We start from the raw sequence: 15,520 nt of genomic DNA, 5'->3' as shown, positions 1-15,520 counted from the left end.
CCGAGAACTTTGAAGACAAAGCCTTCAACTCCCCTGGCACTGTCGATGCTGCCCACTGTACAGCGCCAGATGAAACACCTTGGCAAGGGCGGGGTCTGTTTGTGCCCAGTCACAAATACATGATGCAGTGATGGGCAAGGAGTCCGTAAAATTCAGGACCGTAACCACTTGGTCTTCCGTCGGGGGTTTTCTGATTCATTCTGCAGATGAAGGCGCTCAATGGATCGAAAGAATATTCGTAAGCAGCCAATTACCAAACAGACCTGGACAATATTTGTGCTTGTACTGACAAGTGATAAGTAACGTTCATGGCACACAGTGCCAGGCAATGACCATCTCTAACAAGAAAGGATCTAGCTTTCGCCCCTTGACATTCAATGGCTGAATCCCCACTATCAACTTCCTGGAGGTTATCATTGACCAGAAATTGAGCTGGTCATATAAATACTGTGGCTACAAGAACAGGTCAAAGGCTAGGAATCCTGTGGCGAGTAACTCGCCTCCTGACTCTCCAAAGCCTGCCCATCATATACAAGGTGCAAGTCAGCAGTGTAATGGAATGCTCTCCACTTGCCTGGATGAGTGCACCTCCAACAACACTCGAGGCTCAACACCATTCAGGACAAAGCAGCCAGCTTGATTGTTACCCCCTTCCACGAGCATTCAATCCTGCCACCACCAAACAGTGGCAGCAGTGTGTACCATCTACAAGATGGTTCCTGAGGTAGCACCTTCCAAGCCCATGACCGCTACGTCCAGAAGGACAAGGACAGCAGATACCTGGGAACACGACCACCTGGAGGCTCTCCTCCAAGTCACTCAACATCCTGACTTAGTAATATATCACCATTACTTCACTGTCACTGGATAGAAATCCTGGAACTCCTTCCCTAATAGCACTGTGGGTCTACCTCGGGGACTGCAATGGTTCAAGAAGGCAGCTCACCACCACCTTCTCAAGGGCAACTAGGGATGGGTAATAAATGCTGGCTTAGCCAGCGAGGCCCATAACTTGTAAATTAATTTTTAAAACTAGACTGTAAAGAAGGAGTAAGTGATTACATTTTTTGATGTGACTTCAAAATCTAAATGGAGAATGTTTCCCCTCATGGGAAAATCTAGTGGGGGTATTGCTTCAGAATAAGGGGACACCTATTTAAGACAAATGAGGAGGAGTTTCTTCTGAGGGTTGTAAATCTTTGAAATTCTCTGCCCTAAAGAGCTATGAAATCTTGAGAACCGTTGAATGTATTCAAGGCTGAGATAAATTGATTCGGGGAAAAACTGGGGAGTCAAGAGTCATTGGGGAACATCACTGCAGGAGTTCCTCACGATAGTGTTGGAGGCCCAACCATCTTCAGCTGCTTCATCAGTGATCTCCTCAGACATTGGAGCAGTCCACGTGCAAATGCAGCAAGACCTGGACAATATTTGTGCTTGTACTGATAAGTGATAAGTAAAGAGCTATGAAATCTTGAGAGCCGTTGTTTTTATTGCACGGCAGAGTAGACTTGAGGGCCCAACTGGCCCACTTCTGCTCTTACTAATGATCTTATGAGGTTGTAAACAGAAAATACTAGAAATACATGGCAAGGTGGGCAACATTAGTAAAGAAGAAAAGGCAGGTTAATTCTGACGAGGCTCACTTGAAGTGGTAAAGGAAAATTTTAAATAAAAGATAGAGAAAGAAGGACGAGCAAAGGTGATGATAATAATAATAGCTTATTGTCACAAGTAGGCTTCAATGAAGTTACTGTGAAAAGTCTGGCGCCTGTTCGGGGAGGCCAGTACGGGAATTGAACCCGCGTTGCTGGACTTGCCTGCATTATAAGCCAGCTGTTTAGCCCACTGTGCCAAACCAGCCCACAAAAGCAACATGAATCCACTGAAGCTCATGATTACACCCCTCTGTGACCACTAGATGGTGCCTTGGGATAACAGGAGGAGGACTGATAATAACATCTTCAATCATGATTCAGCAACTGAAAATTATTCAAATGCAGATTACCCGTAATATAGTGTCTGAATTTACACTGGCATTGATGCATAGGGCAATTAGAAATGGGCAATAAATACAGGCCCAGCTGGCGATGCCCACATCCCTTGCATGAATAAAAAAATTACCGCCAACGTGGATTTCGTAAGGGAAAATAATCTTCTGAAGTTTTTCAAAGAGTTAACGCAGGGTTGAGGAAGGCTATGCTGTTAATGTGTACATGGACTTCTAAAAGACATTTGATAGAGTTTCACACAACAGGCTTGTGAGAAAAATTATAGCTTGTGAAATTAACAAGGACAGTAGCAACATGGATATGGAATTGGCTCTGTGACAGGAACAGAGTAATCGTTAATGGATATTTTTCAGGCTGGTAAAAGGTTTGTAGTGGAGTTTCCCAGGGATCGGCATTGGGACCGTTGCTTTTCCTGATGTATATTAATGACCTTGACCTTGGTGTGCAGGGAACAATTCCAAAATTTGCAGATGGTGGAAAACTTTGAAACATTGTAAACTGTGAGGAGCCTTCAATAGTACGTAGACAATTTTGTGGAATGGGCGGATAGCAGTTCAACACAGAGAAACATTCTGTGATATATTTTGATATGAAGAGCGTGGAGAGACAGTATGAAATAAAAGGTACCATTCTAAAGAGGGTGAAGGAGCAGAGGGACCGTTGTGTTATACGTGCATAAGTCATGAGATTGGCAGGGCAAATTGAGAGAGCATAAATAAAGCATAGTATTCTGGGCTTTATTAAATATAAACAAACAGCAAGGACGTCATGTTGACATTGTATAAGACACTAGTTAGACCTCAGCCTGGAGTACTGCATTCAGCTCAGGGGACCTTACTTTCAGAAGGGTGTGGAGGCATTGGAGAGAGTGCGGAAGATGTTTACGAGAATGATTCCAGGGATGAGAAACTGCAGTTATGAAGATAGACTGGTGAAGTTGGGACTCGTATTTACTTTGAGAAAAGAAGGCTGAGAAGACATTTGATAGAAATATTTAAAATCATGAGGGGCCAGGACAAGGTAGATGGGGAGAAACTGTTCTCATTGGTGGAAGGATTGAGAACCAAAGGGCACAGAGTTAAGGCAATTGGTAAAAGAAGAGAAAGCTATATAGAGAAAAAAATATTCGCACAGCAATTTGTTAGGATCTGGACTGCATTGCCTGAGGGTCGGGTGGAGGTAGGTTCAATTGAGGCTTTCAAGAGGGAATGAGGTGATTTTTTCTTTCTTCTTTTCCAATAATGTGCAAGTGTATGGAGAGAAGGCAGGAGACTGGCACAAGGCGAAATGCTCATTCAGCCAGCCAGTGCAGAAAGGATTGGCCAAATGGCCTCTTTCTGTGCTGTATTCTGCGATTCTGTGATATTGGTAATGTCACTAGAATACAAATCCAGAGGCCCAGGCTCGTACTCTGGAGAATATGGGTTCAAATTCCATCATGGCAACTGATGGAATTTAAATTTGATTTAAAAAAAAAATATATATATATATGGAATATAAAGCTAGTCTCAGTAATGATGACCATGAAACTATCATCGATGCTCTGTAGAGAAAGAAGTCTACCATTCTTACTTGGTTTCGCCTACATGCGAGTCCAGACCCACAGCAATGTGCCTTCTGAAATGGCCAAGCAAGCCACTCAGTTCGAGGGGAAATTGGGGATAGGCAACAAATGCTGACCTTGCCAGTGACCCCCACATCCCCTGAAAGAATAAATTAATTTTTGTTGAGTAATCTAACACTGTTGAGAGATTCTGCCTTTGCAGCCAGTGAGAACAGTTTACCTTCCTTCCTTCCTTCATCTATTATGCTGTTGAGAACTTTTGGACAACAGATTGCACCTTACTCCCACTCCTTGACCGTGCCTCCATGCATGGTCCTACCAAGGGCAAGGAGTTTCTGATGCCCCACTCAAAGGATTGTTGGAATGGACAAGCCTCTCCATCACCTCAAGATGGCAATCCACAGAGAAAAGCCATGCCATGAGAATCGGCGCTGGAATGAAGCAAGGCCGTCTGATAATTCCCTTACTATTTACACTCTACTTGATTGTGGCTGTTCACCTCATCAAAGATCAATTGCCCTCTAGTGCCATTACTAAATATCATCTAGGTGGAACATAGTTTTGACCTCCCGTTCCTCTGTCCCCAAACTATAACACTACAGATATACATGATCTTACGATTGTGATAGTTTGTGGATGACGAGTGTCCGTTGCCCAGTCTGCACCAGAATTACAAACTGCTCTCAATCTCTTCCAGTTGGCCTGTCCTGAATGTTGCCAAAACAAAACTCGTATCAACAACCTGGTCAACCAAATATTCCACCTCCCTTATATGTTAAAGGGAGACTCTGGAATATGTTGAGCACTCTTATACCTTGGCAGCAACTTCTTCCAAAGCCACCATGATGAAGAGATTTAACCACCGGATCAGCTGCAGCAGCTCAGCCTTCTCAAATTATGGCAGCGATGTTCAACAACAAAGAACTCCAAGTCAACAGAAGGCCTAATGTATAGAGCAGTTGTTGATCCTGGGTATGCAATTATTTTCTTATGCGGAGAGGTTGAGCAGATTGGGGCCTGTACTCATTAGAGTTCAGAAGAATGAGAGGTGACCTCATTGAGACGTATAAGATTCTCAGGGTAGATGGTGAGAGGATGTTTCCTCATGTGGGAGAGTCTAGGACCAGGTGTCATAATCAAAGAGTAAGGGGTCACCCATTTAAGACAGAGGTGAGGAGAAATTTCTTCTTTCAGAGGGTAGTGAACCTGTGGAATTCTTTACTGCAAAGAGCTGTAGAGGTTGGGTTGTTAAGTATATTCAGGGCTGAGATAGGCAGATTTTTAATCAGTAAGGGAATTAAAGGTCATGGGGATAAGGCAGGTGAGTGGTGTTGAGGATTTTATCAGATCAGCCATGATCTCATTGAGTGGTTGAGCATATTCAGTGGGCCAAGTGGCCCACTTCTGCTCTTATGGTCTTCGACTGCATCCACTGGATTCAATGATAGGACCATTGAACAAATGCTAATGCCTTTCTTCAAGTCAATTCCACAAGCAATTCCACGGGCACTGGATCCTGATGGCTGAAAATAGCCTCCCCCGCCTGGTACTGTTTTCTCAACTCTCAAATGGCCAACGTTCCGGGGAGGGTAAATAAAATGCTTTAAGCTGAGCCCAGAAGCTCTCCTTGAAGCATGACATACAGTATGGAGACAACCTGTCCATCAAGTTGCATCATGTGTCCCAAAGCATGAAGCAGAGCAGCCACAGAGAAGAACAGGAAGCAAATCCAGCAATCCAGATTCAACTACCTCAGTAGACACCCTGCCCAGCACGCCAGCTCAATGATCTGTGGGTTGAGAATCGGCCTATTCAGTCACATGAAGATCCATAGTAGCAACTTACAACCCTGAGTAGAAGTCATCCTTGAATCGTGGGAGAGCCAATAATGATAACAAAAATATTCTGTGCAATAAATTTGAAAATCTATGCTGGAGACTGCCATTATACTAGCTGCCTCCTAGTTAATTGAATGCAATTTGTCTTTTTCAGGATTAGTCTTGATATGACCAAAGGTTGGGTTCTTCCAACCGGTTTTAACTGGTAATGAGGGGAGAGTCACTGAAAGAGTGCAACCTTTTTTCTGGTGCATAGTTGAACTGGGAGATTCTGCTAAGAAAAATTGATCAGGGTAGAAAACCAACTTTCATATGCTGAGTTTAACAAGAAAAAAACAAGAACTGATGAGAACATTGGATTGTCGCTCACAGGGTGCAGAAGACTTGAAAAAGGACTTGGAACAAATTCAACAACTTCAGTTAAAGCCTGATGAACAAAAGAAGTCTCTAGAGAGGATTGAAAAATGCCTGCAGCAGGTGAAATAATTGCTGATGCATCTGTACAGTTGTTTGAAAGCAGAATTAACAACTAAAATTCTTGAACTTCAATCCAATCTGAACAACATGCAGGATGTAGATGCACAGTATGGAAGAGCAAATCCAGACTTTGAAATAGATAGGAAAATTTTCTTAACAGATTGAAGATCTGGGCAGCACGGTTGCACAGTGGTTAGCACAGTTACTTCACAGCTCCAGGGTCCCAGGTTTGATTCCCAGCTTGGGTCACTGTCTGCGGAGTCTGCACGTCCGCCCTGTGTCTGCATGGGTTTCCTCCAGGTGCTCCGGTTTCCTCTCACAGTCCAAAGATGTGCGGGTTAGGTGGATTGGCCATGATAAATTGCCCTTAGTGTCCAAAAGGATTAAGTGGGGTTACTGGGTTACGGGGATAGGGTGGGCTTGAGTAGGGTGCTCTTTCCAAGGGCCGGTGCAGACTCGATTGGCCGAATGGCCTCCTTGTGCACCAGGAAAGAAAGATTCCAAAAGAAATTGTCCAACGGAAACTGTTAAACTTACATAAGGGTTCTGCAGCTAACTTTGAAACAAAGACAACTGAACTTACCAGAATAGGTGCTCAGCTGAATGGAAAGATTCGTAAGCTTGAAAAATAACTAGCAAATAAGATTGTGATCAATTATTTGGGTAAAATTGTAAAACTAGTGGAAATGAGTGTTCCATTTTTGAAATGTAAACATCAATGTGCATCACAGTGAACCGCACATTGGACAAAAAAACAATGTGCACTACAGACAAACTTGAGAGTTTGTTCTCCCCATAGGGAACGGAATAAATCAATGACCATTGATAACATTGGATGGGGAGGTTGACGAGGAGCATTTCAACTCGTAAGAACAATCAAGCAAAATCCAAATGACCACATTCAAAACTCCCTTGTATTCTAGTCTGCTAGAAAGAAAGGGCAGCATTTCATTAACCTTTTTTGATTATTTTGTGACCTTTCTTATGACACTACTAATGGTAGTCTTAAGTACCTGGAATGTCAAATATCTTCAGACCTCCACTGTTCCTAGGTTTCAGCATTTAAAAAAACACTATATCCTATACCTTTAGATCCAAAGTGAATGAATGACGGTGCCTATGTTGAAATCCGTTTCTCACAATTTTCCCATTCATTTAATCTACCGGTATTTCTTTGTAATTTTATACTTGCATTGACATTGTACTGCCCAAAATTTGATTTCTTTGATTACTCAACTAATGGCCTTAATTGTAAATGTGAAGAAGTTTTGATAAGTTTACACCAATTTTTTTTTTTTTAATTAACCTCAATCTATTTAGGTTCCAAAGAAATTCCTCTGCTTTAACAAAGTTACATAACTTTTTAAAACGTGATTAATAGTAGCATCAGCAAAAATGAAAAAAAGAATCTACATTTGTATGACACTTTTCTCAATCTTTGCATACCCCAAAGTGCAATTATTAAAGTGTCCTCACTGTTATGCAGTGTGCAAACATAAAATACAGGAATAATTGTAAATACCAATTGTTCCTCCGTATTCACAAAATATCCTAGATTTTCATTATTGTGTGTGGAAAAAAGTACAAATGAATTGCCTAGCTGTAATTTTAAGGTTGAGTTCTCCTCCCACCTTATTCTGGATTTGCCCACAGAGAAAATGGATTGTCAGTATCTACCCATCAAATTTATTGATAATTTTTAATTCGTCAACTTGATCAACACCCCCTACCCTTAGAATCCCTGCCGTGCAGAGGGAGGCCATTCAGCCCATTTAGTCTACACTGACCCTCTGAAAGATGACCCTGCTTCGACCCACTCACCCGTCCCTATCCGGATCACCCAGAAGAAACCCATACAAACTCGGGGAGAAAGTGCAAACTCCACACAGACAAAGACCCAAGGCTGGAATTGAATTTGGGTCCCTGGCACTGATGCAGTAGTGCTAATCAATGTGTCACCGTACAGCCTTGTAAAACAAAGGGTATAGAAACCAAGTTTATGCAACTTTCTAAAAAAAAACTTTACAAACATCAGAAATATTTGACCAATACCTCCCTGGGTAAACAATTCCAAACTTTTTAGCTTTTCAAAATGTTTTGATGCCTTGTACTGGGGTCGGCTTGGTTGTCCATTTGTGGTTATCCAGGCTGTTGTACTTTACAGTGATCACTACTATTCAGCTGCAGTGATTCTGAGATCTCGTACAAAGTCATGGTCCCCTTCCGGTTTCCTACATTACAACAATGACTGCAGTTCAAAAGTAGTCCATTAAATGTGAGATGTCACAAAGTGCTTTACAGCCAATGGTTGTGAAAAATGCTACATAAATATAATGCAAGTCATTTTTCCATTTTTTCCTGGTCAGATTCATCCTTTATCCCTTATTTAAACCTGCACATAAGCTACTCGGTAGTACAGTAGAAATTGGGACTATTAAGGTAAGTCTAGGTAGAACGGAAAACAAAGTTAAATTTGTAACCTGAGGAAGTCCACTTTTGTTACCAATAGAAAGCACGTTAACTTTAACCTCAAGTGGTTACTTTGAGCTTAGTAAAGAGCTTGTGTGATTGCCATTTTTGAAGTACGTGATAAGAAAACCACAGTGAACAGAGAATATCGAAAAGATGCAATTATCTTGTTGCCAGGATTACTGTATTGTAGCCCGAGTATTGGCTTACAGATGTTTGAATTTACTTGTGACGAGGAGTAAGTGGGATTTTAAACTTGCTCGACAAATAACGATTGCCAACCTACACTGAATAAAATCTCTTCGCAGGAACTTGTGTAGGTAATAACTGTGATAGAGATTCGAGGGGAAACGGAGAAGAGACTTGTAAAATATTTAAAATCATTATTTTTTTAAATCATGTAGGTCAAGGGCATGTCTTCCAATTGTGATACTACTGGGGGCTATGGCTTTATCTGCAGTGTGCCACGCCTTGGTTTTGTCCTTCAGTAATTCACTGTTGCAGCAAGAGAGGGGCATTTTTTGCAGAAGCGCCGGAGTCAGTTTTTGTTTTTGGACAGTCCGAGGAGAACCCTGCTGCTTCACTGGTTGTGGTAAAAATCTAGGCCAACGTTTAGTCAAGCTGTTTGTTTAGAATTATTGTGGTGTATAGAGTCCAATGGTACACATGATTGTTTTCTTGAATGTTGTGCAGTGTACTGATATTACACCTTTATAACTGTCCGTTCAATTTTTTTGTATAAAAACAAATCCTAATTCGCTGTGGTAACTTAAAAGTCAGAAATAATTTAGGCAAAGTCTTGCTTCTGTCTGGTTGGTCATGGGTTAGGTACAGAATTTAATTATTTTTCATTTGTATTAATCATGTTTTGGTCTTGATACCTCCTGTCTTTACAGTATTTTTCATCCTAAACTTACTGCGCATTCCTGTATATCCGGTGACTATTCCATTCTTGTAGAAAATAGGACCAGGACCAGTGAACTGAGAAGCCACTATGTCTGCTTATTAATTCCTTTGTCTTAATAGGAGGACTGAGGAAACCTCCATGAATCCTGTGCCCTTTAGTACAGATCCGGAGTCAGCACTACCTTCCTATGAACAGGCGCTTGTGGCAACTGGACAATATGATGCCCCACCACCCCCCTACCCAGGGTAGGTAATACCTATTGTCTTTTGGAAGACGAGACTAATTCAGTAGTTATTGTATTAGTTATAGGAGTAGATGTTTTCTTGTATACAATTGCTGGAATTTTCTGGCCTTTTGCCAACGTGATCTTGCATTCCTGCTGATTGCAAACCCCTGCCCGGAGTTCCCCAGGGGCGGGGTGAAACAATGAGAATCCCCATTGACCGAGGCAGGATCAGAAGATTCAGCCACCGGCCATTGACACGTCACCTCCACCGTGATGAAACCACCTTGGGGGGGGGGGGTGTTGCAGGGCAGGGCAAGACAAAAAAAAAATCCGATCTCTAAAGTTTATCTCGAGCATGATTCATTAGCTGTGAATTGCTTTGGGACAATGTTTGTGAAAGGCACCAAATAAATTTCAGGTTCATTCTCTTTTTTTTTTAGAAAAATATTTTATTAAGGCATTTATATAAATGACAAATACAACAATTGTACAGCATAATAAATAACCAGCACCATCCCCTCCTCCTTTCCTGCCTTCCCCATTTTAACCCCCGCCCACCATTCCCCTCTGTTGACACCTCAATCCCCCTTAAAGAAGTCAATGAACGGCTTCACCTTCGGGCGAACCCATCAACCAACCCTCTCAAGACGAACTTGATCTTTTTCCAATCTCAGGAATTCTGCCTGGTCACTCACCCAAACCCCCTCCACCCAAGCAAAATCTGTCTCTGGGCTATTAGGGAGGCAAAGGCCAAAACATCGGCTTCCCTCGCCCCTTAGACACACCGATCTTCCAACACCCCAACTATCGCTACCTCTGGGCACGGGGCCACCTTTTTCCCCAACACCTCGGACATTACGTCCGCAAACCTCTGTCAGAACCCATTCAGTTTCGTGCAAAGCATGTGGACATGGTTCACACACTCCCCGCGCACCTTCCGCACCTGTCCTCTACTCTCTCAAAGAACCTACTCATCCTGGCCACTGTCATATGCGCCCTGTGAACAACTTTAAACTGAATATGGTCGAGCCTTGCACACGACGAGGACGCATTTACCCTCCGCAGGCCTCTTCCCACGTGTCTCCCACTTCTGTTTAACATCTCCTGTTGGGGCTCCCTCCTAGTCTATCAACTCCTTGTGAACCTCGGATACCTTGCCCTCCCCTACCCCCTCCCTCAACAGCACCTTATCCTGCAGCCCCGTGGGTGGCAACCCAGAAAATTACGGCATCTGCCTCCTCTCGAAACCCTGGACCTGGAAGTATGTAAATCCATTCCCGTCCCGCCAACGACAATGGCTGCACACCCACCTCTTAAAATTACCCTTCATCTGCTCCACCAACCGAGCTGCGCCACCTGAATGCCCAAGTAACTGAAACTCGCCCCCACCACCTTGAACGGCAGCTCCCCAACTAGCCCCGCAATCATTTTCCAACCCCTCAAAGCTCTAACTCCATTGCCAATGGCTCTATCAGCGGGGCAAAAAGCAACGGGAAGAGCGGATCCCCTGCCTTGCCCCACGGTGCAACCTGAAATATCCCAAGCTCGACCGATTCGTCCACACACTTACTACCTGCGCCTTATACTGGATCCAATCCACAAACCCCTGCCCGAACCCAAACCATCCCAACACCTCCCACAGAACTCTACTCGGTCGGAAGCCTTCCCTGCATCCATTGCCACTGCCACCTCTACTTCCTGCCCCATTGGGGGCATGATAATCATGTTAACCTCCTTACATTTGCCGACAGTTGCCTCTCCTTCACAAGCTCCGTTTGGTCCTCGCCTATCACTCATGGACACAGTCCTCTATTTGTGAAGCCAACACCTTCACCAGCAACTTGGTGTCCACATTTAACAATGATATTGGAAGGTAGGATCCGCACTGCTCAGGATCCTTATCCTCCTTCAGTATCAGGGAGATGGGTGCCTGCGATAGTGTAGGGTGAGCTTCCCTTTCTCCCTAGCCTTGTTATATGCCCTCAAACTCCACCGGGAACCCATCCGAGCCCAGGACATTCCCTGCCTGCATTGCCCCCAATACACTCCATCATCTCCCTCAACCCAATGGGGACCCCCAGGCCCTTCACCAGGTCCTCATCCACCTTGGGGAAACTCCAGCCCATCCAGAAACTGCCGCATCCATACCACCCCCACCCCCGGCGGCCGGGGGCTCTGACTGGTATAGCTTCTTATAAAACCCCTCAAATACCCCATTTACCCCCACTAGATCCAGTACCACCCTTTCCGTCCCGTCTTTCACTCTTCCAATCTCCCTTGCCTGCGTCGAGCTTCCTGAGTTGGTGGGCCAGCATCCTGCTCGCCTTCTCCCCATACTCGTACACTGGCCCGCTGCAAATGACCCACTGCCTTCCCCATGGACACCAACCCAAACTCCATCTGGAGCCTCTGCTCTCGTTCACCAACCCTGCCTCCAGGACCTCTGAGTAGCTCCTTTCAACCCGCAGAATCTCTTCCACTAAACCTTGCCATCTTCTAACCCGTTCCACCTTTTTCCTGTGCCCTCTAATCTAAATAAACTCCCCCTAGCCATCGCCTTGAATGCCTCCCACCATGCATGCAGCCGTAATCACCCCCATATTCGTGTGTTCCACATACCCCCGGGTGGCAGCTCACCGCTCACCACACCTCCACATCCGGCAAGAACCCCACATCCAGCCTCCACTGCAGGTGCCCCCCTCCCACAAACAACCGGTCCACTTGTAATCCACCCAGGGCGCGTGGTCTGAAATCATGATCGCCGAGTACCCCGGGTCGACAGCTCCCGCCAACAGCGCCTTATCCAGCACAAAATATCAATCCGCAAGTACACCCTGGGAGAAGTACGAGACGCCCTACGCCCTCGGCTTCCCAAACCTCCATGTATCCACTCCACCCATGCTCTCCATGAACCCCCTCAGCTCCTTCGGCACTGCTGGACACCCTTCCCGACTCGGGCTCGACCAGTCGAAACCTGATTCAATCTTAACATTTCGCTCCCGTGCTCACCCAGTGTGAGTCCAGGTCTGGGATCTTCCCAGCACTGCCTCATGAACTCCACATTGTCCCAAGTTTTGGGACATAGACATTCCCAAGATCACTGGCATCCCCTCCAGCTTCCCACTCACCATCACGAACCTCCCTCCTGAATCTGCCACAATATTCCCCACCTCAATCACCCGTTCTTTTATCAGCACAACCAGTCCCCCGCATCTTCATACCTAATCCCGAATGAAAGACTTGCCCTACCCACTCTTTCTGTGGCCTAGTCTGATCGCCGGTCTTCAAGTGCTTTTCTTGCACGCACCCTCCGTGTTCCCCAAACATCCCGCCATGGAACCCAACAAAACCTCTCAAAGAAGAGAGGTCCTCCCATAACCAACAAACAAAAGGCAACAAAAACTAAAAAGTTCAATGTCCACCTTCTCCTGCAAGTCCATTGTCTCTTTAAAAACTCTATCACCTCCTCTGGTGACCCAATATGATGTTCTTGGCCGTTGTCAGTCACCCAGAGGCGGGCTGGGTACAGCATCGCAAACTTCACCCCCTTCTTAAAAAGGGCAGCTTTCACTCGATTGAACCCAGCTCTCTTCTTCGCCAGTTCCGCGCCAAAGTCCTGGTACACCCGGAGTTCATTACCTTCCCGGGTGCAACTCCTTGTCTGCCTTGCCTACTGCAATATATTCTCCTGGTCAAGGAATCGGTGGAGCCTCACCACCATCGCCCTCGGTGGCTCATTCGCCTGTGGCTTCCTTATCAGTGGCCAAAGTGCCCAGTTGACCTCCAGGGGTCGGTTGAATGATCCCTTCCCCATCAGCTTCTCCAACATCTTGGCTACATATCAGACAGCATCAGCTCCCTCGATGCCCTCGGGCATCCCTATGATTCTATAATCAATCCCTATGATTGAGGTTTTGCCTCCAGGAGCAGTACTCCAGATCCTCCACCTTCCCCTTTAGCTGCTTCTGGGTCTCCCGCATCATCCTGAAATTGGCTGGAAAGAGGTAAGCTGCTCCTCGTGCTCCCCCACTATCTCCTCCACCTTCCTAATAGCCTGGCCCAGGGACTCCAGTTTCTGTTTCACCTGTTCAATTCCAGCTTTTAATGGTTCCACCGCCATGGCCGGGTCTTCCTGTGTTTTCCACCTCTGCCGGCTGAACGTCTCATTTAAGAAGTCCACCAGCTGCTCTGTTGAATATTGTACAGGCAGGGCTGACCCTTTACCCTCCGCCACGTTCACTTGTGGCGCATAAAGAATTTCTTGCTCCAACTGCTCCCTTCTTCTCGACCCACTTCTGGTCCGTGGATCCACCCACCAGCACCACCAGTGGAGTTTAACTTTCATCAACCACTTCTACACCGTTTTCCACCATAATATCCGCCCAGCAAACGGTGAAAAGGACCAAAATAAACGCCTTGCGCAGGAGCTGCCAAATGTGCGACCACTCGTGCTCCATGTCCACCACCGGACTCCACTCCCCTTGTCTTCATTTCCAGTCCCGAGTGAAATACCTGCAATTCCCAACCTTTCCTCGGCCTTGTCTGATCCTCCATATTTGAATGCATCTCTTTTTTTTTTTTAAAAAGCCACTTCAGACTCCTCAGGTACACAAATACATGTGACTGTTTGACCGGCCCATTCAGCCCCCTCAGGTTCCTCGTGGTCCATGTCACACGACCCATCCCGGCCCACCGTCGGATATTCACCGTCATCACTCCTTTTCCCGCTGCACCAAACAACCACACCCTTGTCAGCACTCCCTCAAGAAACAAAGAAAGAGAAAAATGGTACACTCGTGCACTCACCCTTGATGCTCCCCAAGCACCCTGCCACCAAGCCCAACAAAGCATTTCAAAGGAGAAAAGCTCTTCAACAACCATCAAAATAAATCACCTCCTCAAAAGCCCAATGTCCTCCTTCTCCTGCCAGTCCATTGTCCCTCAAAAATTCTGTCACCTCCTCTGGTGTACCAAAATAATGTTCCTGATTCTGGAAAATCACCCAGAAGGAGGCCGGATACAAGACCCCAAACTTCACCCCCTTGAAGAAGGCAGCCTTGACCCAGTTAAAACTGCCCCCCCAAGTTAAAACTGCCCCCCCCCCCCCCCCCTCCGCCAGTTCTGCGCCGCAGCTCATTCCCTTCCCAGGTGCACCTCCTCGTCTGCTTCGCCATTGCAGAATCTCCTCCTTGTCCAGGAAACGGTGCAACCGCACCATCATTGCCCTCGGCAGCTCGCCCGTCTGTGGCCCCCGTCATCAATGCCCTGTGTGCTCGGACGACCTCCAGTGACCGGTCGAAGGCCCCCTCCCCAATCACCGTTTCCAACATCTTGGCCACAAACGTGCCTGCATCCACTCCTTCAATGCCTTCGGGCATCCCCACGCATTGTCTTCTGCAGCAGTTCTCCAGATCCTTCACCTTCTCCTTCAGCTGCTTTTGGGTCTCCTGCATCACTCCCATCTCGGACACCAACGAGGCAAGCTGCTCCTTGTCTCCCCCACTGTCTCCTCCACTTTCACCTGGCCCTGGAACTGCAGCCTCTGCTCCACATGGTCAATCCACATTTTAAGTGGCTCTACCACCCTGGCTAGGTCTTCCTGGGCTCCCTTCTCTGCTGGTTGAACTTCTCATTTAAGAAGTTCAACAGCTGCTCCATTGACCACTGCCCTCTACTATCTTGACCTATTGTGCACAAAGATTCTCCATCTCCAAGAGTTACCTTCTTCTCAACCCACCTCTAGTCCTTGGATCCACCCACCAGCCATACCAGTGGAGCCTCCCTTTCTCCTGGCACTCCTACACTTTTTTCCATCCAAACTTCCACTCTACGAAGAGGGAAAGGTAGAAAAACATCCAAATGCGCGACCGCTCACTCCATGACCACCACTGGAAATCCTTTCAGGTTCATTTTCGTAGTAAACTTACAAAAGATGGATTGAGAATGAAATCTTTGCTTTCCAGAGATCTTTCAATCTGGTTGGCCAGGGGTTGGGCTGGAAAATGATTTCCCAGGCAATCATATTCT

General features: G+C 45.9%; 1 protein-coding gene across 1 annotated transcript in view; it reads left to right on the top strand.

Annotated features, from left to right (window-relative positions):
- The window catches only part of LOC119970942, an 89,033-nt gene that overhangs the window by 70,539 nt on the left and 2,974 nt on the right, over window positions 1-15,520 (top strand). The window contains exon 7 of the mRNA XM_038806053.1: window positions 9,387-9,512. Within this exon, the coding sequence (XP_038661981.1) occupies window positions 9,387-9,512 (126 nt within the window). The remainder of the gene's footprint in view (window positions 1-9,386; window positions 9,513-15,520) is intronic.

The sequence above is a fragment of the Scyliorhinus canicula genome, chromosome 9 (assembly GCF_902713615.1).
Source record: "Scyliorhinus canicula chromosome 9, sScyCan1.1, whole genome shotgun sequence".
Lineage (NCBI taxonomy): Eukaryota > Metazoa > Chordata > Chondrichthyes > Carcharhiniformes > Scyliorhinidae > Scyliorhinus > Scyliorhinus canicula.
Note: the sequence above shows the minus strand (reverse complement) of the source record. Positions and strands in the feature narration are given on the sequence as shown.